We start from the raw sequence: 24,447 nt of genomic DNA, 5'->3' as shown, positions 1-24,447 counted from the left end.
TCAGACTCTGTTCTGACAGCATGGAGTCTGCTCGGGATTCTCTCCCTCTCTCTCTCTGCCCCTCCCCTGCTTACACTGTCTATGTCTTTCCCAAAAATAAATAAACTTAAAAAAAAATAACATGAGATAAAACCTAGATGATCTTGGGTATGACAGTGACTTCTTACAATGCCAAAGGCCTATCCATTAAAGAAATAATTGGTGAGATGGACTTTATTAAAATTAAAACTTGGGGCACCTGGGTGTCTTGGTTAAGTGTCTGACTTCTACTCAGGTCATGATCTCACAGTTTGTGAGTTCAAGCCCTGTATTGGGCTCTGTGCTGACAGCTCAGAGCCTGGAGCCTGATTTGGATTCTGTGTCTCTCTCTCTCTGTCCCTCCCCTGTTGTGGGCTCTCTGTCTCTCTTTCTCATAAACAAACAAACAAACAAACATTAAAATAAATTAAAACTGCTCTGCAAAAGACAATGTTAAGAGAATCAAAGGACAAGTCACCAACTGGAAGAAAATATATGCAGAAGACACATCTGACAAAAAATTGTTATACAAAAGACATAACTCTTCAAACTCAACAATAAGAAAACAACCTGATTTTTAAAAACGGTCCAAAGACCTTATCAGACACTTCACCAAAGAAGATGTATAGATGGCAAGTAAGCAAATGAGAAGATGCTTGACATCATATGTCATCAGGGAAATGCAAATTAAAACCACAATGAGACAATATTACACTATATTAGAATGGCGAAAATCCAGAATACTGACAAAAACCAAATGCTGGCAAGGATGTGGAGCAAAGGGACTCTCATTTATTGCTGATGGGAATGCAAATAGCACAACCACTTTGGAATACAGTTTGACAGTTTCTCATAAAACTAAATACACTCAAAATATGATTCAGCATTTGCACTCTTTAGTATTTGCCCAAAGGAGGTGGAAACTTATGCCCACACAAATATTTATTGCAGCTTTATTCATAATTGCAAAACTTGGAAGCAAACAAGATGTCCTTTGGCAGGTGAATGGATAAATAAACTTTAAGTAATCTTTACATACAACATGGGAGTCGAATTTACAACCCTGAGATCAAGAGTCACCTGCTCTACCACCTGAGCCAGCCAGGCACCCCAGCAATGGAGTATTATTTAGTGCTAAAAAGAAATGAGCTTTCAAGCCATGAAAAATTTACTAAGTGAAAGAAGCCAAAGTTTATGTACTATATACTATAGGATAGTATATGACATTCTGGAAAACTATATGATATTCTGGAAAAGTAAAAACTATGAAGACAGAAAAAAGGTAAATCGTTTCCAAGGGTTGAGGTAGGGGAAGAGAAGTAAGCAGAGAACAGAGGATATTCACAGAGGGTACCATAATGATGGATACTTGTCATTATATATCTGTCCAAACTCATAGACTATATAACACAAAGAGCGAACTATAATGTAAACTATGGACTTTAGGGGATTATGGTACATCAATGTAGATTTATCAGTTGTAACAAATGTACAAGTCTGGAGGAGGATATTAATAGGAGGAGGCTGTGGATGTATGGGAGTTAGAAGGATTTGGGCAATCTCTGTACCTTCTCAATTTTGCTATGAAGTTAAAACTTATAAAAAATTAAATTCTTAAAAAATTCCTTTTTTGTCCTTTTAATATTGAATTCAATATTTAATATTTAATATCCATATCATTTTAATAATAATATTTAATACCTTGCTCTTCTCTAATTTCCTAAGATGGAAGTTTATTGATTTTAGTTCTTTCTTCCCTTCTAAACTATGCAATCAATTCCATAAATTTCCCTTTAAACACTACTTTTACTGCATCTTACAAGTGTTTATAAGTTATATATTCATCATTTAATTCAAAATATATATTTTAATGTTTACTTATTTTGAGAGAGAACATGCGTGTGAATGCGAGGGTGGGGTGGGGCACGGGGAGAGAGAGAGAGAGAGAGAGAGAATCCCAAGCACGCTCTGCACTGTCAGCGCAGAGCCCAGTGCAGAGCTGGATCCCACAAACCGTGAGATCATGACCTGAACTGAAATTGAGAGTCAGACGCTTAACCGACTGAGCCACCGAGGTGCCCCTATTTCATTGTATTCTTAAAATTTCCTTAAGACTTCTTCTTTGGCCCATGGATTATTTAGAACTGTGTTGCTTAATTTACACGTGTTAGGGGCACCTGAGTGGCTCAGTTGGTTGAGTGCTGGACTTCTGCTCAGGACATGATCCCATGGTTTGTGAGTTGGAGCCCTGCATGGGGCTTGCTGCTGTCAGCACAGAGCCTGCCTCAGATATTCTATCTCCTTCTCTGCTCCTTCCCAGCTTGCGCTCTTTCTTAAACAAACAAACAACAAAAAACCCCCACTTAATTTACAAGTGTTAATTTCCTGTTGTCTTTCTGATGATTTCTAGTTTGATTCTGTGTCCAGAGGACTAGGCTGTATGATTTAAATTTTACTAAATTTGACTTGTTTTATGACCCAGGTTGTGACCTAGTTTGGCAAATGCTGCGTGGGTGCTTGAATAAAATGTGTACCTTCCTCTTTTGGGGTGAAGCGTTCTATAATTGCTGATTGTCTCAAATGGTGGCATTGAGTACACGGGAGCGAGGGGAAGGGTCTCGGTTGTTGTTTCCCGGTTGTCTCGCTCTGGTTGTTTCCTGGTTGAGTCCCAGAGGAGCACCTCCGCCCAACCACGTTTCCCGAGACAACTCTGAGCTCCACGGTCTTTACATCACTTCAACATGGCCGCCCGCACGCCTGGGCGCCTAATGGGCGCCGCCATGTTGGCGCGGGCCAGCCATTTGGAGGGAGCCGCTTTTAGCAGCGAGCCATGTTAAGTACTCGCGAGCTGGGGCCAAGAAACCGCTGCTGAGCATGCGCACACCCGGGCGGCCCCGTGAGGAATCCCGCAGAGAGAGGGGCTGAGCGAGAAGGGAAGTCGGCCAGATTTAGTCACCACCTGAGGTAAACGGCCGCTGTTTTGAGAGGGCGTGGGTGAGGGGTAGGTGAGTGCTGCGATGGGAGCATCGGGAGATGAGTGACGAAGCGTCGCTGAGGTCCGTGGTTAGCAATCCGGCCACTGACGGGGGCGGGCAGTGGATGCAGTCATGGGGTCGATGGGGTCTGGACTGTGGATCCGCGGGGAGCGATGGGGTCAGTGGAGTCTGGACGGTGGATCTGCGTGGGGAGCGATGGGGTCGGTGGGGTCCGGAAGGTGGATCCGTGAAGGAGAGAGAGGGTCGGGGTCGGGGGATCTCTGACGGTGGATCATTGAGGGAGAGATGGGGTTGGTGGGATCTCTGAGGGTGGATCCGTGAGGGAGAGATGGGGTCGGGGGGATCTCTGAGGGTGGAACCGGGGAGAGATGGGGACGGCGGGGTCCTGAAGGTGGATCCGTGAGGGAGAGATCGAGATGGTGGGATCTCTAACGGTGGATCTGCGGGGAGACATGGGGTCGTGGGGTCAGTAGAGGTGGGTGGCTGTTGAGAATGAGGAATGAGGGATATGAGGGGTGAGAGATTGAGATCTTAACTGATTTTGTCTTTTAAGCTTATCAGTTTGTTACTATTTATTTTTTTAAGTTTATTTAATTTTTTGATACGAGTGTGTGAGTGAGCGAGGGGAAGAGAGAGAGGGAGAGTATCCCACTCAGGCTCTGCACTGTCAGCTTGGAGCCAGAAGCAGACCTTGAGCTCACGCGAAGCGGGGCTGGAACTCAGAACTCAGACCCCAAGTTGGATGCTTAACCAGCCGAACCCCCCAGGCGCCATATTTTTCCCTTCCTTCCTTCCTTCCTTCCTTCCTTCCTTCCTTCCTTCCTTCCTTCGAGAAAGAGAGAAAGCATGAGCAGGGAAGGAGCAGAGAGAGAGGGAGAGTGAATCCCAAGCAGGCTCCTGTCAGCACAGTACCATACCAGTCTTGATCCCGGGAAGCATGACATCCTGACCTGAGCAGAAGTCAAGAGTCAGCGGGGTTGGGGGTGGGGGGGGATGGTCTAAATGGGTAAGGGGCATTAAGGAATCTACTCCTGATATCATTGTTGCATCATATGCTAACTAACTTGGATGTAAATTAAACAATAAATAAATAAATAAGTCAGAAGCTCAACCAACTGAGCCACTTCAACCAACTGCCCCATTTTTTTCTGTTTCATACTTTCTACTTTCATTGTAGTGATTAAGTTTCTGTTCATTGTTTCCATTCTACACCCCATATAACTTACGTTTTTTCTTATGTTTTAATTAGAAATGTTTTATCATAGAATATTATCAATTTTACCTTTAATGGCCTCATCCCATCACCACTCTTGTCCTTTTTTATAATCATATCTCTTGCAAAAATTATTGCTGAACAGTATTTTTCTTTGGGAGATCTCATCTGATTCAATTTACATTATTTGGAATACTTTTTAAAGTATTTTTGCCAGGTAAAGATAGAGATACTCTGCAAGTACTTTTATTTCTGAAAATGTCTTTCTCTAGCCTTCACAGAGAAATGGCCTTTTAAAGATTTTTTTTTAAGTTTATTTATTTATTTTGAGAGAGAGCAGGGGAAGGGCAGAGAGAGAGGGAGAGAGAGAGAATTCCAAGCAGGCTCTGCACCATTAGAATGGAGCCCAACATGGAGCTTGAACTCACGAACCATGAGATCATGACCTGAGCCAAAACCAAGAGTTGGGCACTTAACCGACTGAGCCACCCAAGCGCCCCAGAAAAGGCCTTTTAGATACATTTCTGATATCATTTAATTTACTGCAGATGAGGCATCTTGATTTTCTGAAAATTTTCTCTAAATAATCTGTTATTTCACATGTGCTTTGGATTTATGTGTTTTTGATTATCTTTAAAATTCAAGAATATCCCCAGATTTGATCATTGATTGGGTTCCTTCCTCTGTGTGTGTGTGTGTGCGTGTGCGTGTGTGTGCGTAAGTTTGTGGGGAAGGCTAATGGTACAGGCCTAGTAGTGGTGTGAGTGGTGGGAAGTGTGCTTGGGTACCTGGTGCCAGTGCAGGTGCATCTGGGATTGGGACTCTTGGGATGATTGATGAAGATGCATGGTGGGTGGTGATGAAAGTGTGGAGGCCAGCAATGGGGGCATGTGATATTGTGATATAATAAGAAATAAGTATTTTAGTCTTAGTCCATGGTTCCCAGCACATAGCTCCTAAAACCTTTGTCATTTCCTAAATAATAAGAGCCACAGGGCACCTTTTGTTCCTGACTCCAGAAATTGCTCCAGAGAGATGAAGGTGAAATGGATGTTGTCATCATTCCTAATAAATTCTTTTGAACCACACCTGAGTTTACGTTAATGAAGTAATTTTTCGAAAGTCTCTCCATAACCACTCGAGGAGGGCTGGTTGCCAGGGGAGTGAACCATGTGATTAGAGCGTTGGAACTTGAAACCCATGCCCCGAATGGAGGTTGAGTCAGTCACCAATGGCCAGTTATTTAATTAATCATCTGTACATAATGAAGCGTCCATAAAACCCCAAAAGGATGGAGTTTGGAGAGCTTCTGGATTGAACACATAGAGATGCTGGGAGAGTGCGGCACCCCTTCCCATATACCTCGCTCTATGCGTCTCATCCATCTGGTTGTTCCTGAGGTATGTCATTTTATAATCAATCGGTAATCCAATAAATCAAATGTTATCCTGAGTTCTGCGAGCTGCTCTGGCAAATTAATGGAACCCGAGCTGGGGGTCCTGGGAACCTCTGATTTACAGCCAGTTAATAAGCACAAGTAACAGCCTGGGCTTATGATTGGCATTTGAAGTTGGGGCAGGGGGCACTCTCATAAGAGTGAGCCCTCAACCTGTGTGATCTGATGCTAACTCCAAGCAGATGATGCCAGAATTGAGCTAAATTGTAGGACATTCGGCTGGTGTTGCAGAATTGCTTAGCGTAGGGATTCCTTCCCCACCCCCGACCTTTTCCAACACACACACACACACACACACACACACACACACACACACATTTGATGACCAGAAGTATCGAGAATAGAGGAAAGACATAGGAGGAACTTTTCCTTTGTGGGGCATGGAATTTACTGGTGGCAAGCCAGAACGATCAGGTTAGAGTGTTGGAGGCTCTGTGATCAGGGACTGTGGAATGAATGATTTGGGGTCTTTGAGCAGCAGGGTATGGGAACCAGTGATTCTGAGGTGTGAGTAATGGCTCTCGCAGGAGGTCAGTGTGCAGCAACTGACAGTGGAGCCACTTGTGGAGTGCGAGTGAGGAACTGGGGGTCGGGGTTGGTGATGACTTACTTGGGGGGGCTGTGAAGTCAGATGACATCTGGTACAGTGGTTGCATTCTACGTGGATTACTGATTGTAATAATATCAGTAACTAATTTTAGTGAGTATTTATATGCCACACCTGTCTGAGTGCTTTTCAAGTATTGTAAGTTTGTTTATCTAAAAAGTATGAAGATGGGGAAACAGATTGAAGTGACTTCTCTAGGTTGTCACGCTAGAAGATGGAAGAACTGAGATTCAAACATACATTGATTTGGCTCCAAATTCTCGTTGTTCCCCTGTACCACCCGTCCCACACCGTATGAGGCTCTTGGGAGGACAGCTGAGTGGCTGTCACCATGTGGCACTGTCTCTGCAGGATCTCTTTGTGTTTCCACAGATCCCTGGTATCAGAGCACATAGTGAGCCTTCAGAATCTCTTTTTCAGACTCCAGTCCACCTTGGCCCAATATTTGCTGGCAGAGTTTAGACATGAAAAGTATATTTAATAGGAATACTTTTAATATAAAAGTTCAAAGCAAAAATTAATTTTAAAAGTCTGTCATGAAAAAATATTGGGGAGGATAGGTCTAGGGTCAAAGGGACACAATGACCAATGTGTGTGTCTTGATTAGAACCTGCTTCCAGGGGCGCCTGGGTGGCTCAGTTGACTGTCTGCCTCTTGATTTCAGCTTAGGTCACAATCTCAGGGTTCGTGGGAGCGAGCCCTGTATTGGGCTCTGTGCTGACAGCAGCGAGCCTGCTTGGGATTTTCTCTACCTCTCCTCTCTCTCTCTCTCTCTCTCTCTCTCTCTGCCCCTTCCCGCTCATATCTCTCACAAAAATAAACATTTATTTTTATTTATTAAAAACAATTTTTTAATGTTTATTTTTGAGAGAGAGAAAGAGACAAAGCATGAGTGAGGAAGGGGCAGAAAGAGAGGGAGACACAGAATCTGAAGCAGACTCCAGTCTCCAACCTGTCAGCACAGAGCCTGACACGGAGCTTGAACCCACAAATCGTGAGATCGTGACCTGAGCCTAAGTTGGAGGCTCAACCAACTGAGCCACCCAGGTGCCCCAAAGAAACAAACATTAAAAAAAAAAAGTTACTTTGTTTTATAAGAATATAAAAATTACCTATAATTTTATCACCACCCAAATAATATATCTGTTAACATGGTAGTATATTTCCTCCCAGACAATTTTCTTCCTTGTGTATGAATGCACTCATATATGTGTCTATGCGTGTATGTGTGCATGTGTATGTACACACATTGTTCAGTGAAAATGAAACCATACTATTTGGTACATCTTTTTACTTTTACTTGGCCGTTTAACATATTTTTCTACTGTAATTTAATTTTATGTGTCTTTATGTTTTCAGGATGGTCCACAAATTATTTAAAGAGTCTATAGTTATTGGGTATCAGTATGTTCTAGCCTTTTAATTTTGTTGTTAGCCATGCTGTGGTGAAATTTCTGCTTTTCAGTTTTTGTGCAGGGGTGCCTGGGTGGCTCAGTCAGCTGAGCATCCGATTTCGGCTCAGGTCATCATTTCACGTTTCATGAGTTCGAGCCCCATGTCGGGTTCTGTGCTGACAGTGCAGAGCCTGCTTGGGATCCTCTGTCTCCCTCTCTCTCTGCCCCTCCCCCACTCTCTCTCTCTCTTTCAAAAAATAAATAAACATTAAAAAAATAAATTAAATTTTTGTGCAATTCAGGATGATTTTTTATGATGTCCTGGAAATGAGTTTTTTGGGTCAGGTGCATGGATGCTAAATGATGTATATGTCCATGTGTGGGACTCTGGCACACTTCCTTCTCTCATTGGTCACTCTGTTCATCTCTTCTCAGATCTCTGCCTCTTTCCCAGAAGAGCCAGAAATGACCAAGTCCCTGGTGAGTTCTTATTTGTTCATTTATTTATTCGTTGTTTTGTTTTCTAGTGGATTTTAGGAAGCATCTAATAACCCATATCGTAAGATGGACAAGTATAAATGAATAAAAACCAAGATCAGAGGGAAAAAAAGAAGCGACTATCAACTCCAAGTCAAGCTTGGAGTATAGATATATGCGAGTTGTGATTTTATACAGCTATGAACTTTGAACTGTGAGATTGTCTCTGGTCTCCGTGAAAGACATAGCAATAATGAAAATGAGATACTGGTTTATATTGTTGATAAGTAATTTATTTCATCTGTAGTAAAGATTGCCTGGTTCTTGATGCTTGAGAAAAATTCTGATGGCTCTTCAGATGAATGGAGACAGAACAGTGTCTTCAACAAGAACACTGTTAGAAATACACTGACAGGGTTTCCGTCATTACAGAGCGGTGCTTCTCTCGCTGGCACGTGACTTCAGATTCTTATTTAATAGGGTTGGGATTCCAACAGGGTGTCATTGCTGCTTGTCCAAGGACTACCTTGTGAAACAAAGTTTTGAGGTTTTATCATGAATAGGTGTTGAATTTTGATTTTCTGCATCAGTTGACATGGTTGTGGAATTTTACTTCCTTAGCCTACTGCTATGATGGATTACATTGATTTTCACATACTGAGCCAGCCTTGGCAACCTTTGAATAAACCCCATTTGATCATGGCATATACTTTTTTTTTTTTTAATGTTTATTTATTTTTGAGAGAGAGACAGCGAGAGACAGGGCGAGCAGGGGAGGGGCAGAGATAAAGGGAGACACAGAATCTGAAGCAGGCCCCAGGCTCTGAGCAAGCTGTCAGCACAGAGTCTGACGTGGGCCTGGAATCCACAAACCGCGAGATAATGACCTGAGCCAAAGTCAGACACTTAACCGACAGAGCTACCCAGGCACCCCGGTATATACTTCTTTTTATGTATTTTATTTGCTCATACTTTGTTGAGGACTTATATTAATGAGAAATATTGGTCTTTTTTTTTTAATTTTATTTTATTACTACTGTGTATGAATGAAAGTTCCAGTTCCCCCCTGCTTTTTCCCACACCACACCATTGGAATGTGGAGGGGCATCTTTGTTCAGCCAGGCAAGAGTGGGAGTCTAGGCCACTCCCTGGGTCTTTACTGGTGGGCGTGGGGTCAGGCCCAAAGTTTTTTGTTTCTTTGGGTTTTTAATCTGTTGTGTTTGGCTAGAGTATATTTTGCCTAAAATTTTTCTGCCTTCTAGGTTGCCCCTTTGCTGATCTTTTAGCTAGAGAGAGCAGACTTTTCTTTGAGCTCTCTTTGTGTGCTCTTGGTGATTCTGGGTTGTAGAATGTTCTAGCACCTGTCAGGGCTGTATGAGGCAGTCTTCGGGAACTAATGTTGTGTAGTTCCTTGGTTCCTGAGGTCCCTAGCCAGTTTGTCTCTTATTCTTTAGCCTTACAGAGTATTCTCAGATTGTTTATGGATGATGTCTAGGGTTTCTAGATGGGCGTAGTGGAATGAGGAGAGATGAGTGCATTTGTTCCCATCTTTCCAGGAGTGGAAGTCGTTCACTGATTTTTTTTTTTTTTTTTTTTGAAGGAGGACTTATTTTATAGTAAGCATATTCTTATATATTTTTCCAATAATATTTATCTCTTCTTTGCATTTTAACTTAAAAAAAGATGTTTTTAATGTTTATTTATTTTTGAGAGACAGAGACCCAGTGCATGCAGGGGAGAGGCAGAGAGAGAGGGAGATACAGAATCCCAAGCAGGCTCCAAGCTCTGAGCTGTCAGCATGGAGCTCGACTTGGGCTCAAACCCATGAACCATGAGATCATGACCTGAGCTGAAATCAAGAATCAGGTGCTCAACCAACTGAGCCATCCAGGTGCCCCATATCTCATTTTTTGGAAAAATGTCTATTCAGGTCCTCTATCCATTTTTAACCAGATTATTTGTGGGTTTTTTTTTGTGTTGAGTTGTATAAGTTCTTTGTATATTTCAGATATTAACCCCTTATTCAGTGTACCATTTACACATATCTTTTCCTGTTCAGTAGGTTGCCTTTTCATTTTGCTGATTGTTTCTTTCACTATGTAGAAGTTTTTTTATTTTGACAATAGCCCCAACAGTTTATTACCGTTTTTGTTTCCTTTGGCTGAGGAGACATATCTAAAAACATGTTGCTAAATCTGATGTCAAAGAGGTTACTGCCTGTGTTCTCTTCTAGGATTTTGATGGTTTCCTGTCTCACATTTAGGTCTTTAATCCGTTTTGAATTTATTTTTGGGTATGGTGTAAGAAAGTGGTTCAGTTTCATTCTTTTACATGTAGCTGTCCTGTTTTCCCAACACCCATTTATTGAAGAGACTGGCTTTTCCCATGGTATATTCTTGCCTCCTTTGTTGTAGATTAATTGACCATATAAAGCCTGGGTTTATTTCTGGGCCTCCTATTCCATTCCAATGATATGTGTCTGTTTTTTGTGCTAGTACTATACTGTTTAGATTACTGTAGCTTTGTAGTATCTCTTGAAATATTGGATGTGCTACCCCCAGCTTTGTTCTTCGATTGCATTTGCTACTTGGGTTTTTTTGGTGGTTCCATAAAAATTTTAGTATTTTTCTAGTTCTGTAAAAAATACTATTGGCATTTTATAGGAATTACATTGTATCTATAGATTGCTTTGGGTAATATGGAATTTTAACAATATTAATTCTTCCAATCCATAAGCATGGTATATCTTTCCATTTGTTTGTATTGTCTTTAGTTTCTTTCTTTCATTAATGCTTTATTGTTTTTCAGGGTACAGGTCTTTCATCTCTTTTCATTAAGTTTATTCCTAGGCTTTTAGTCTTTTTGATACAGTTGTAAATGGAATTGTTTTCTTAATTTCTTTCTGCTACTTTATATTAGTATATGGAAACATAAGCAATATCTTTTTTTTTTTTAATGCAAGTCTGATCTTTTTTTTATTTTTTTTTAACGTTTTATTTGTTTTTTTTTTTGTTTTTTTTTTTTAATTTTTTTTTTCAACGTTTTTATTTATTTTTGGGACAGAGAGAGACAGAGCATGAACGGGGGAGGGGCAGAGAGAGAGGGAGACACAGAATCGGAAACAGCCTCCAGGCTCTGAGCCATCAGCCCAGAGCCTGACGCGGGGCTCGAACTCCCGGATCGCGAGATCGTGACCTGGCTGAAGTCGGACGCTTAACCGACTGCGCCACCCAGGCGCCCCTAACGTTTTATTTGTTTTTGAGACAGAGAGAGACAGAGCATGAACAGGGGAGGGGCAGAGAGAGAGGGAGACACAGAATTGGAAGCAGGCTCCAGGCTCTGAGCCATCAGCCCAGAGCCCGACGCGGGGCTCGAACTCACGGACCGCGAGATCGTGACCTGAGCTGAAGTCGGCCGCTTAACCGACTGAGCCACCCAGGCACCCCAGCAATATCTTTTTTTTTGTATATTAATTTTGTATCTGCAACTTTACTGGATTCATTTATTATTTCTAATATTTTTTTGGTGGAGTTTTTAGGATTTTCTGTGTATGGTACCATGTCATCTGCAAATAATGACAGTTTTACTTCTTCCTTATCAACTTGGATGCCTTTTCTTTTTCCTTTCTGACTGCTGTGGCCTAGACTTCCAGTACTGTGTTGAATAGAAGTGATGAGAGTGGACATCCTTGTCTTGCCCCCGATCTTAGAGAAAAAGCTGTCAGTTTTTCACCATTGTATATGTTTGTTGTAGGTTTGTCATTTACGGCCTTTATTATGTTGAGCTATACTCCCTTTATTTTTAATTACTTATTTTATTTTAGAGTGAGAGAGAGTGTGAGCAGGGAAGTGGAGGGGCAGAAGGAGAGATAGAGAATCTTAAGCAAGCTCCATGCTTAGCACAGAGCCCAGTGTGGGGCTCAGTCCCACAACCCGCGGATCATGACCTGAGCTGAAATCAAGATTCAGACTCTCAACTGACTGAGCCGCCCAGGTGCCCAGAAATATATTCCCTTTAAACCCGCTTTGTTGAAAGTCTTACTTTTGTTTTTTTCATGAACAGGTATTAAATTTTGTCAAATGCTTTTTCTGCATTTATTGAGATGACTACATGATTTTTATCTTTATTTTGTCAATGTGGTGTATCATGTTGATTGATTTGTGGATATTAAACCATTCTTGTATCCCAGGAATAAACCTGGAAGAAGTGGATAAATTCCTAGAAACATATAATCTTCTAAAACTGAATCAGGAAGAGATACAAAATCTAAACAGACCAGTTACTAGTAGTGAAATTGAATTGATAATGAAAAAAAAAAAAACCCAACAGACAAAAGTCCAGGACCAGATGGCTTCACAGGTGAATTTTAGCAAACATTTATTTTATTTTTTATTTTTTAAATGTTTATTTATTTTTGAGAGAGTGCAAGTGGGGGAGGGGCAGAGAGAGGGGGACAGAGGATCTGAAGCCCGCTTTGCACTGACAGCCATGAGACCTATGTGGGGCTCGAACTCACGACTGAGATCATGACCTGAGCTGAATGAAGTCAGATGCTCAATCGACTCATCCACCCAGGTGCTCCATCTAGTAAACATTTAAGGGAGAGTTTAAGGGGTGCCTGGGTGGCTCAGTAGCTTAAGCGCCTGACTCATATTTCTGCTCAGGTCATGATCTCACAGTTTGTGAGATAGAGCCCTGCATTGGGCTCTGTGCTTAGAGCTCAGAGCCTGCTTGGGATTTTCTCTCTCTCCTCTCTCTACCCCTTCCCCATTTGCTTGCTCTCTCTCAAATAAATAAACTTAAAAAAAAAAAGTAAAGGAGAGTTAAAGCTACTCTTGTCAAACTATTCCAAAACATAGAAGAAGAAGGAAAGCTTCCAAATACATTCTAAAAGGCCAGCATTACCCTGATACTAAAACCGGACAAAGACATTACAAAAAGTATAGACCAAGATCCCTGATGAAACATATACAAAAATTCTCAGCAAAATATTAGCAAACTACATTCAACAATACATTAAAAGGGGGTGCCTGGGTGGCTCAGTGGGTTAAATGTATGACTTTTGATTTTGGCTCAGGTCATGATCTCACAGTTTGTGAGTTTGAGCCCCGCATCTGGCTCTGCACTGATGGCACAGAACCTGCTTGGGATTTTTGTCTCCCTCTCTCTCTGTCCCTCTACTGTTTGCTCTCTAGCTCTCTCAAAATAAATAACAATAAATTTTTTTTAAAAACAATACATTAAAAGGATCATTCACCATGATCAAGTGGTATTTATTCAATCTTTGCTTTATCTTGAATGTTTAATCCATTTACATTTAAATGTTTATTTATTTTGAGAGAGTGAGAGCACCATTGGGGGAGTGGCAGAGAGAGAGGGAGAGGGAGAGAGAGGACCAACTGTGAGATCATGACCTGAGCCAAAATCAAGAGTCAGATGCTTAATCACCTGAGCCATTGAGGCTCCCAAGTCCATTTACATTTAATGTAATGGCTGATATACTTGCACTTATATATACTATCTTACTATTAATTTTATATTTGAACCATCTATTTAATATTATTTTTACATTCCTTTCTTAATCTTCTTTTAGATTACTCAAAATTTAATTTTTTCCTTTGTTAACTTGCTCATTGTATACATTTTTTTTTTACCCTACGTATTACAGTATTCATCTTTAAGTCGTTATTTCTACCCCTTTCTCAATAATTCTGGGATACCAAATCATCTTAATTCCATTTACCACCTCTCATCTTTGCATTCTTATTTTCATGCATTTAAATTTGACATGTATTTTATTATTATTTTTTTAAATGTTTATTCCTTTTTGAGAGACAGAGAGCATGAGCGAGGGAGGGACAGAGAGAAAGGGAGACACAGAATTCGAAGCAGGCTTCAGGCTCTGAGCTGTCAACACAGTGCTGGATGCGGGGCTTGAACTCACTGGCCATGAGATCATGACCTGAGCTGAAGTCGGATGCTTAACCGACTGAGCTACCCAGGCGCCCTAGATTTGACATGTATTTTAAACATCACTAGATATTACTGTTACCATTTTTTATAGTCTTTGCAGTTTTATAAAGTTGGATTTGAGGAGCTTCTTGAATCTTTGGGCTAATGTTGTTCACTGATACCTCTCAAATATTGCCTCTGCCCCACATTGCCCCTCTGTCTTCTCAGACTACAATATGTTATTCCTTTTCACTGTGAATATTATGAATAATGCTACTATGAATTGTCATGTGCAAGTTTTATGTAGACAAATGTTTTCATTTCTATTGGGTATATACCTGGAAGTGGACCTTTTGGGTCATGTTGTAACTCTGTGTTTAACTTTTTGAGAAATTGTGTTTTTCAAAGTGGTTATATCATTTTACATGTCCACTATCACTGTACAAGGGTTCCAATATTTCCACTTCCACACTAACCATTTATTATTATCTTTTTTTTTAATTGAAGCCATTCTCGTGGAAATATACCACTGATGACTAACAATACTAAATATCTTTTTTATTATAGTCATCTTAGTGAATTTGAAGGGGTATCTCTATGATTTGGATTTCTATATCCTTTATGACTAAAGGTACTGAGGATCTTTACATGTGCTTTTTCCCATTTGTGGATCTTTAGAGAAATGTATGTTCAGGTCCTTTATTCATTTTAATTGGATTGTTTATGCTTTATTGAGTTACAGGAGCTCTTTATATATTCTAGATACAGGTCACTTACCAGACATATAATTTGCAAAAATTTTGTTCCAGTTTTTGGGTTGTCTTTTCACTTTCTTGATGATATCCTTTTAAGCACAAAGTTTTTAATTCTGATGAAGTCCTATTTATTTTTTTCTTTTTAACTTTTTTTAATGTTTACTCATTTTTGAGAGAGAGAGAGAGACAGACAGAGTATAAGTTGGGGTGCTGAGCTGTCAGCACAGAGCCTGACGGGGGGGCTTGAACTCATGAACTGCGAGATTATGACCTGAGCTGAAGTCAGATGCTTAACTGACTGAGCCATCCACTTGCTCCTCTACTTTTTTCTTTAGTTGCTTGTGCTTTTGACTTTATATCCCAGGAATCATTGCCAAATCGAGCATCACAAGGATTTACCCTTTTAGCTAAAGTGTAAACTTGGCTAAATATAAGAACATTTAGGCCTTTGACCCATTTTGAGCTATTTTTTTTTAATATGGTATGAGGTAGGTGTCCAACTTCACTCTTTTATCCTTTTTTTCCCCGATTTTAAGTTGTTTTGACACCTGTGTTGAATATCAGTTGACTATAAATATGAGGGTTTATTTCTTGATTCTCAGTTACATCCCATTGACCTATTTGTCTCTCTTTATGCTAGTACCACAGTTAAAAAAAAAAAGTGCCTATTTTAATTATCTTTTTTAAAGAAAGAATGGACTTATTCAGTGAATTGGTAAGTGCAAAATGAACGGCAGAATATATTTTATCTTTTAAATGAAGTTTTAATGACATATGGCATAGAAAAGAATGCACAAATCATAAAGTTTTATGAATTTCCACAGCATACCAAAAAAACATGACCAAAACAACCCAGAATATTATCAGTACCACAGAAAGAATGGCATGATTTATTTATTTATTTATTTATTTATTTATTTATTTATTTTTATTACTTTAATATAATTTATTATCAAATTGGCTAACATACAGTGTGTAAAGTGTGCTCTTGGCTTTGGGGGCAGATTCTGTGGTTATATTTTTTTTTAATGCTTATTTTTGAGAGGGAGAGTGAGAGCATGGGGGTGGGGGGGGGTGGGCAGAGAGCGAGGGAGACACAGAAACTGAAGCAGGCTCCAGGTTCTGAGCTGTCAGCACAGAGCCCGATGTGGGGCTCAAACTCATGAACCACGAGATTATGACCTGAGCCAAAGTCGGAGGCTTAATCTTGACTGGGCCACCCAGGCACCAGCATGATATTTTTTTTTTTTTTTTAATTTTTTTTTTTCAACGTTTATTTATTTTTGGGACAGAGAGAGACAGAGCATGAACGGGGGAGGGGCAGAGAGAGAGGGAGACACAGAATCGGAAACAGGCTCCAGGCTCTGAGCCATCAGCCCAGAGCCCGACGCGGGGCTCGAACTCACGGACCGCGAGATCATGACCTGGCTGAAGTCGGATGCTTAACCGGCTGCGCCACCCAGGCGCCCCACCAGCATGATATTTTTAATGAGATTTATTTTCCATCAAATAATGATATAAAATATAGGTGTTTAGTGAGAACTTTATATGTTGTAGCATGATGAAAGTTATTAAAAGTAAGTTCCTAAATACCTTGTTTCCATTCTTCACATTGAATAGGAATGTGTTTTTGCAGGGGTCAGTGTCATTCAAGGATGTAATGGTAGACTTCAGCAGGGAGGAGTGGCAACGATTGGACCTTGCTCAGAAAAGCCTGTACAGGGATGTGATGCTGGAAAACTATTTCAACTTGATCTCAGTGGGTAAGCACAGCTCCCCTGGGGATAAGGCTGTACCTGTTTGAGTATATTTGCATTCTCAGTGGAATTTTTTAAATCTGTGGAATTTCTGTGATATGTGGGAATTCTAAAGGCTGCAGGTCTGGGAGGGGCCAACATGGTGGAGAAGTAGGGGGAATCCATACTTCCTGCATCTCTCAAACAAAGAAGTGTGGAAGCCAAAGGACTTTGAACACCAGAACCTGGGAGGAAAAGAGACTGAATCTACTAGGATGAAAATGGGAAAGCTGGAAAAAAGATAGGTGGGTAACTGTGAACTAGGGGAGATAAAAAAAAAAGGCCGCGTGGACATGGAGGGGAGGGACCCCCTTCTGCGGAGAGACAAAACGAAGAGAAGAGTGGCTAGGGAAGTGTAGGACGGTATCTGGACAGGAGAAAGACCTCGGACTGAGACTGGGAGGGATCCAATCTGTAACTGCGGGGCTTTCTTTGAACTGGGGCCGGCTCCCTGTTCACGCACCTAGGGAGGAGGGGAGCCAGGCCTGGGTGCGGGTCAGGGGCTCAGCCCGCAGCTGGAGAAAGTGGTTCCCTCCCTGGAGAGCTGCGCGATAGTACAGAACCTGCCTGCGTCTGCCACCCCTGGGCACAGTGGCTAGGCTGAGGGCGCAGTCTGCAGGAGGAAAAGGCGGCCGTTTGCCTGAAGTGCTGTGGAGCCCTGGGGGCTCATGGTGAGGGCAGTGGCTGTGTGCGCAGTAGGAGAAGGTGGTCCTCCCTGAAGTGGCTGTGGCACAGACAAAGCCAGCGGGGACCACATATCGCGGCACTGAGAGGCACTTCCCCAGTGCCAGAGTGCACAGGGCGGGACTTTGAATCCTAGCCAAGTGCAGGGTCAGGGGAGTTGGCAGAGTGAGAAGGACCTTCTTTCTTGTCTGTGCCCGTGGCACAGTGAGGGTGACTCAAACTGAGTCCACCGGGTCCAGCTCTGTAGAGAAGAGACTGGGGGATCACCATTTCCTCCCCCACTCCCCACCACCACCAAGGCGGGGCCTCAGGGATCACTCCTGGGCCCATAGTGGAGGTGGGTCCAGAAAACGCCAAACCACGCCCCTTTGCACTGGGTAACTGCTATCCACCAGAGGGGCACAAACCCTGTGGACAGCTACCCTGACAAGCGGTGCAGCATTGCCTGGATTAACTAGGTCAATTATGGATATATAGATAATTCTTCCCTCCCCCTCTCCATTTCTCCTCCTTATCTCTTCCCTCCCAATAACTCTGGTTATTGGTCTGTCTAAACAGACATATTTAATCCATTGTCTTGATACATGTTCTACACCTCCTTCTTTACAGTCCTTTCTCTCTCTCTGAAATAATTAAGCCATATAATTTCTCTGGGTAACTTTATCTTCATTTCATTTTCCCCGCCTCCTTCTTTTTTTTCCTTTCTCTCTCTCTGGATTAAGCCTTTTAGTCTCTCTGCCTAATCAATGTTTATTTTTTCTTCCCCCTCCCCCCCGCTCCACCCCACTCCTGTCATTTCTGTCCTTGTATGTGCTCTTCCATCAACACCACCTCCACCCTCTTCTTTTCTTGTAGTCTGTTTTTTTGTTTTTTGTTTTGTTTTTAGTCTTTAGATTTTTGTTTGTTTGTGTTATTTGTGTATTTGGTGTTTTTGTCTCCTGTTTGTCTGTCTGTTTTCCTTTACAGGGCTACTCCAAGGAATAAATCAAAGCACATCTGGTGGAGGGTCCAAAATATTATTACGAGTAGGGTAATAAAATAACCGAAGTCACAAAAACAGAGAGCAAGTAACAATCCCTTAAAAAACACCTCCTGAAGGGCCCGGCTCTGGACAGTATATATGAGCCTCCTTTAATATAGCGGTGTTCGCAGTTGCAGAGCACACAACAAGCTTTTAAAACACATAAGGGACAGAAAACTAGCCAAAATGATGAAACGGAAGAATTCTCCTCAAAAGAAATTCCAGGAAGTAGCGACAGCTAACGAATTGATCAAAACCGATTCAAGCAATAAAACTGAACAAGAATTTAGAATAATAGTCATAAAATTAATCACTGGGCTTGAAAAAAGCATAGAGGACAGCAGAGAATCTATTGCTACAGAGATCAAGGGACTAAAAAATAGTCATGATGAATTTAAAAAAATGCTATAATTGAGGTGCAAAATAAAATGGAGGTGACCACAGCACAGATTGACAAGGCAGAGGGGAGAATAGGTGAATTAGAAAATAAAATTATGGAAAAAGAGGAAGCTGAGAAAAAGATAAAAACCCAGGAGTACAAGAGGAGAATTAGAGAACTAAGTGATGCGATCAAGCAGAACAATATCTGTATCATAGGAATTCCAGAAGAAGAAGAGAGAAAGGGGCTGAAAGTGTACCTGAACAAATCATAGCTGAGAACTTCCCAGATCTGGGGAAGGAAACAGGCATTGAAATCCAAGAGGCACAGAGAACTCCTTTCAGACATAACTTGAATCGATCTTCTGCATGACATATCCTACTGAAACTGGCAAAATACAAGGATAAAGAGAGAATTCTGAAAGCAGCTAGGGATAAACGGGCCTTAACATACAAAGGTAGACACATAAGGGTAGTAGCAGACCTATCTACTGAAACTTGGCAGGCCAGAAAGGAAGGGCAGGAAATCTTCAATGTGATGAACAGGAAAAATAGGCAGCTGAGAATCCTTTACCCAGCAGGTCTGTCCTTCAGAATAGAAGGAGAGATAAAGGTTTTCCCAAACAAACAAAAACTGAAGGAATTCATCACCACTAAACCAGCCCTACAAGAGATCCTAAGGGGGACCCTGTAAGTGAAATGTTACAAGGACCACAAAGTACCAGAGACACCACTACAAGCACGAAACCTACAGACATCACAATGACTCTAAGCCCATATCTTTCAGTAATAACACTGAATGTAAATGGACTAAATGCTCCAACCAAAAGATATAGGGTATCAGAATGGATAAAAAAACAAGACCCATCTATTTGCTGTCTACAAGAGATGCATTTTAGACCTGAGGACACCTTCAGATTGAAAGTGAGGGGATGGAGAACTATCTCTCATGCTACTGGGAGTCAAAAGAAAGCTGGAGTAGCCATACTTATATCAGACAAACTAGACTTTAAAGGCTGTAACAGGAGATGAAGAAGGGCATTATATAATAATTACAGAGTCTATCCATCAGGAAGAGCTAACAATTATAAGTGTCTACCCACTGAATTTGGGAGCACCCAAATAGATAAAACAATTAATCACAAACATAAGCAACCTTATTGATAAGAATGTGGTAATTGCAGGACACTTTAATACTCCACTTACAACAATGGATAGATCATCTAGACAGAGAATCAATAAAGAAGCAAGGGCCCTGAATGATACATTGGATCAGATGGGCGTGACAGATACATTTAGAACTCTATATCCCAAAGTGACGGAATACACTTTCTTCTCGAGTGCGCATGGAACATTCTCCAAGATAGATCACATACTGGGTCACAAAACAGCCCTTAATAGGTATAAAAGAATTGAGATCATACCATGCACACTTCCAGATCACAATGCTATGAAATTTGAAATCAACCACAGGAAAAAGTCTGGAAAACCTCCAAAAGCATGGAGGTTAAAGAACACCCTACTAAAGAGTAAATAGGTCAACCAGGCAATTAGAGAAGAAATTTAAAAATATGTGGAAACATGTAAATGAAAATACAATAATCCAAACGCTTTGGGATGCAGCGAAGGCAGTCCTGAGAGAAAAATACATTGCAATCCAGGCCTATCTCAAGAAACAAGCAAAATCCCAAATACAAAATCTAACAGCACACCTAAAGGAAATAGAAGTAGAACAACAAAGACACCCCAAACCCAGCAGAAGAAGAGAAATAATAAAGATCAGAGCATAAATAAACAATATAGAATCTAAAAAAACTGTAGAGCAGATCAATGAAACCAAGAGTTGTTTTTTTGAAAAGATAAACAAAATTGATAAACCTCTAGCCAGGCTTCTCAAAAAGAAAAGGGAGATGACCCAAACAGATAAAATCATGGATGAAAATGGAATTATTACAACCAATCCCTGAGAAACACAAGCAATTATCAGGGAATACTATGAAAAATTATATGCAAACAAACTGGACAACCTGGAAGAAATGGACAAATTCCTAAGCACCCACACACTTCCAAAACTCAAATGGGAAGAAATAGAAAACCTGAACAGACCCATAACCAGCAAAGAAATTGAATCAGTTATCAAAAATCTCCCAACAAAGAAGAGTCCAGGACCAGATGGCTTCCCAGGGGAATTCTACCAGACATTTAAAGCAGAGATAATACCTATCCTTCTTAAGCTGTTTCAAAAAATAGAAAGGGATGGAAAACTTCCAGAATCATCCTATGAAGCCAGCACTACTTTGATTCCCAAACCAGACAGAGACCCAGCAAAACAATATTCCTGATGATATGGCTACAAAAATCTCAACAAGATACTAGCAAATCGAATCAAACAGCATATAAAAAGGATTATTCACCATGATCAAGTGGGATTCATTCCTGGGCTGCAGGGCTGGTTCAATATTTGCAAATCAATCCATGTGATAGATCACATTAATAAAAGAAAAGATCTGCAAAGATCCTGCCAATCTATGCAGAAAAAGCATTTGACAAAATACAGCATCCTTTCTTTCAAAAAGCCCTCAAGAAAGTCAGGATAGAAGGAACATACTTAAACATCATAAAAGCCATTTTTGAAAAGCCCACAGCTAATATCATCCTCAATGGGGAAAAACTGAGAGCTTTCCCCCCTGAGATCAGGAACACGACAGGGATGTCCACTCTCACCGCTGTTGTTTAACATAGTGTTGGAAGTTCTAGCATCATCAGCAATCAGACAACAAAATGAAATCAAAGGCATCAAAATTGGCAAAGATGAAGTCAGCTTTCACTTTTCACAGATGGCATGATATTATACATGGAAAACCCGATAGACTCCACCAAAAGTCTGCTAGAACTGATACATGAATTCAGCAAAGTCGCAGGATACAAAATCAATATACAGAAATCAGTTGCATTTTTACACACCAATAATGAAGCAACAGAAAGAGAAATAAACTGATCCCATTCACAATTGCACCAAGAAGCATAAAATACCTAGGAATAAACCTAACCAAAGATGTAAAAGATCTGTATGCTGAAAATTATAGAAAGCTTATGAAGGAAATTGAAGAAGATACAAAGAAATGGAAAAACATTCCATGCGCACAGACTGGAAGAATAAATGTTATTAAAATGTCAATACTGCCCAAAGCAATCTACACATTCGATGCAATCCCAATAAAAATTGCACCAGCATTCTTCTCGAAGCTAGAACAAGTAATCCTAAAATATGTATGGAACCACAAAAGACCCCAAACAGGCAAAGTAATTTTGAAGAAGAAGACCAAAGCGGGAGGCATCAGAATCCCAGATTTTAGCCTCTACTACAAAGCTGTAATCATGAAGACAGCATGGTATTGGCATAAAAACAGACACATAGACCAATGGAATAGAATAGAGACTTCAGGGGGCGCCTGGGTGGCGCAGTCGGTTAAGCGTCCGACTTCAGCCAGGTCACGATCTCGCGGTCCGTGAGTTCGAGCCCCGCGTCAGGCTCCGGGCTGATGGCTCGGAGCCTGTTTCCGATTCTGTGTCTCCCTCTCACTCTGCCCCTCCCCCGTTCATGCTCTGTCTCTCTCTGTCCCAAAAATAAATAAACATTGAAAAAAAAATTAAAAAAAAAAAAAAAAAGAATAGAGACTTCAGAATTGGACCCACAAATGTATGGCCAACTAATCTTTAACAAAGCAGGAATGAATATCCAATGGAAAAAAGACAGTCTCATTAACAAATGGTGCTGGGAGAACTGGACAGCAACCTACAGAAGAATGAAACTAGACCACTTTCTTACACCATTCACAAAAATAAACTCAAAATGGATGAAGGACCTGAATGAGACAGGAAACCATCAAAACCCTAGAGGAGAAAGCAGGAAAAAATCTCTCTTACCTCAGCCGCAGTAATTTCTTACTTGACACATCTCCAAAGGCAAGGGAATTAAAAGCAAAAATGAACTTTGGGTCCTCATAAACATAAAGAAACTTCTGCACTGCAAAGGAAACAATCAACAAAACTAAAAGGCAACTGACGGAATGGGAGAAGATATTTGCAAATGACATATCAGATAAAGGGCTAGTATCCAAAATCTATAAAGAACTCACCAAGCTCCACACCCGAAAAACAAATAATCCAGTGAAGAAATGGGCAGAAGACGTGAATAGACCCTTTTCTAAAGAAGGCATCCAGATGGCCAACAGGCACATGGAAAGATGCTCAACGTCACTCCTCATCAGGGAAATACAAATCAAAAGCACATTCAGATACCACCTCACGCCAATCAGAGTGGCTAAGATGAAAAAAATCAGGAGACTATAGATGAGAGGATGTGGAGAAACGGGAACCCTCTTGCACTGTTGGTGGGAATGCAAACTGGTGCAGCCACTCTGGAAGACAGTGTGGAGGTTCCTCAAAAAATTAAAAATAGACCTACCCTATGACCCAGCAATAGCACTGCTAGGAATTTACCCAAGGGATACAGGAATGCTGATGCATAGGGGCACTTGTACCCCAATGTTTATAGCAGCACTTTCAACAATAGCCAAATTATGGAAAGAGCCTAAATGTCCATCAACTGATGAATGGATAAAGAAGTTGTGGTTTATATATACAATGGAATACTACTTGGCAATGAGAAAGAATGAAATCTGGCCATTTGTAGCAACGTGGATGGAACTGGAGAGTGTTATGTTAAGTGAAATAAGTCAGGCAGAGAAAGACATCACATATGTTTTCACTCATATGTGGATCCTGAGAAACTTAACAGAAGACCAGAGTGGAGGGAAGGGTGGGGGGAGTTACAGAGAGGGAAGGAGGCAAACCATAACAGACTCTTAAATACTGAGAACAAACTGAGGGTTGATGGGAGTTGAGGGGTGGGGGGAAAGTGGGTGATGGGCATTGAGGAGAGCACCTGTTGGGATGAGTACTGGGTGTTGTATGGAAACCAATTTGACAATAAATTTCATATAAAAAATGGCTGCAGGTCATCTGAAGTGTGTAATAGCTTATCCTATTTGTTCTATGTTCGTAATTGTCCATTTGGTGTGTTATGAATATACCTCTATTCTGCATGAACTTTTCTGAAAAGTAAACGGAATGCTTCATTGAATGGCCTCTGAAAGCAAGTCTTTTGTCATTTTCTGTTGATAGGGTGTCAAGTTCCGAAACCAGAAGTCATTTTCAACTTGGAACAAGAAGAGCCATGTGTGCTGGATGGTGACATTTCAAGTCACAATTGTCTCAGTGAGTAGGGGACTGCGAGCATGGAGAGTGTGTTGTATGGGCAGCAGCTGGGCTTGTGGGGCACTGTCAGTAGGACATTTCTGTAACATTCTGCACTTTTGGAACTGCATGGTGGTGTGGGTGCAGTCCCTAGATATCTGAAGGCCATTCCTACCTTAAGGCCCCTTCCCGTATCAGTGTCCTTTTCTTTCCTTGACTTTCTAGGAGGGAATGTTCTATAATTGCTCTTAATTTGGATCTAGGATCCTGCTTTATGGTTTTTCTCCCTTTCTCTAGCATTTCTATTCTCTTTACCTCCATCACATCATGGTCTTAAATTCTTCTCTTACACATTTAGATACTCATTGATTTACCTTTTTAAAAAATTACTGTGGGTTACACTATTGCTGGTTTCTTTTCATTTTCTCTCTTTCCCCTTAA

General features: G+C 41.0%; 1 protein-coding gene across 3 annotated transcripts in view; it reads left to right on the top strand.

Moving 5' to 3' along the window:
* Positions 1-2,892: 2,892 nt before the first annotated feature.
* Positions 2,893-24,447, top strand: part of ZNF484 (zinc finger protein 484) — a 32,955-nt gene continuing 11,400 nt past the window's right edge. For 2 of the 3 annotated variants that reach the window (XM_032595627.1, XM_032595626.1), the window contains exons 1-2: positions 16,410-16,631; positions 23,935-24,027. In XM_032595627.1, coding sequence (XP_032451518.1) covers positions 16,427-16,631; positions 23,935-24,027 — 298 coding nt within the window. In that variant the 5' untranslated portion in view covers positions 16,410-16,426. Of the gene's footprint in view, positions 2,983-8,119; positions 8,165-16,409; positions 16,632-23,934; positions 24,028-24,447 lie in introns of those variants that run through there. The other variant, XM_030293324.1, reaches the window with a different exon arrangement.

This window comes from Lynx canadensis, chromosome D4, assembly GCF_007474595.2.
Source record: "Lynx canadensis isolate LIC74 chromosome D4, mLynCan4.pri.v2, whole genome shotgun sequence".
Classification (NCBI taxonomy): domain Eukaryota; kingdom Metazoa; phylum Chordata; class Mammalia; order Carnivora; family Felidae; genus Lynx; species Lynx canadensis.
This window is presented reverse-complemented; position numbering and strand designations above follow the sequence as displayed.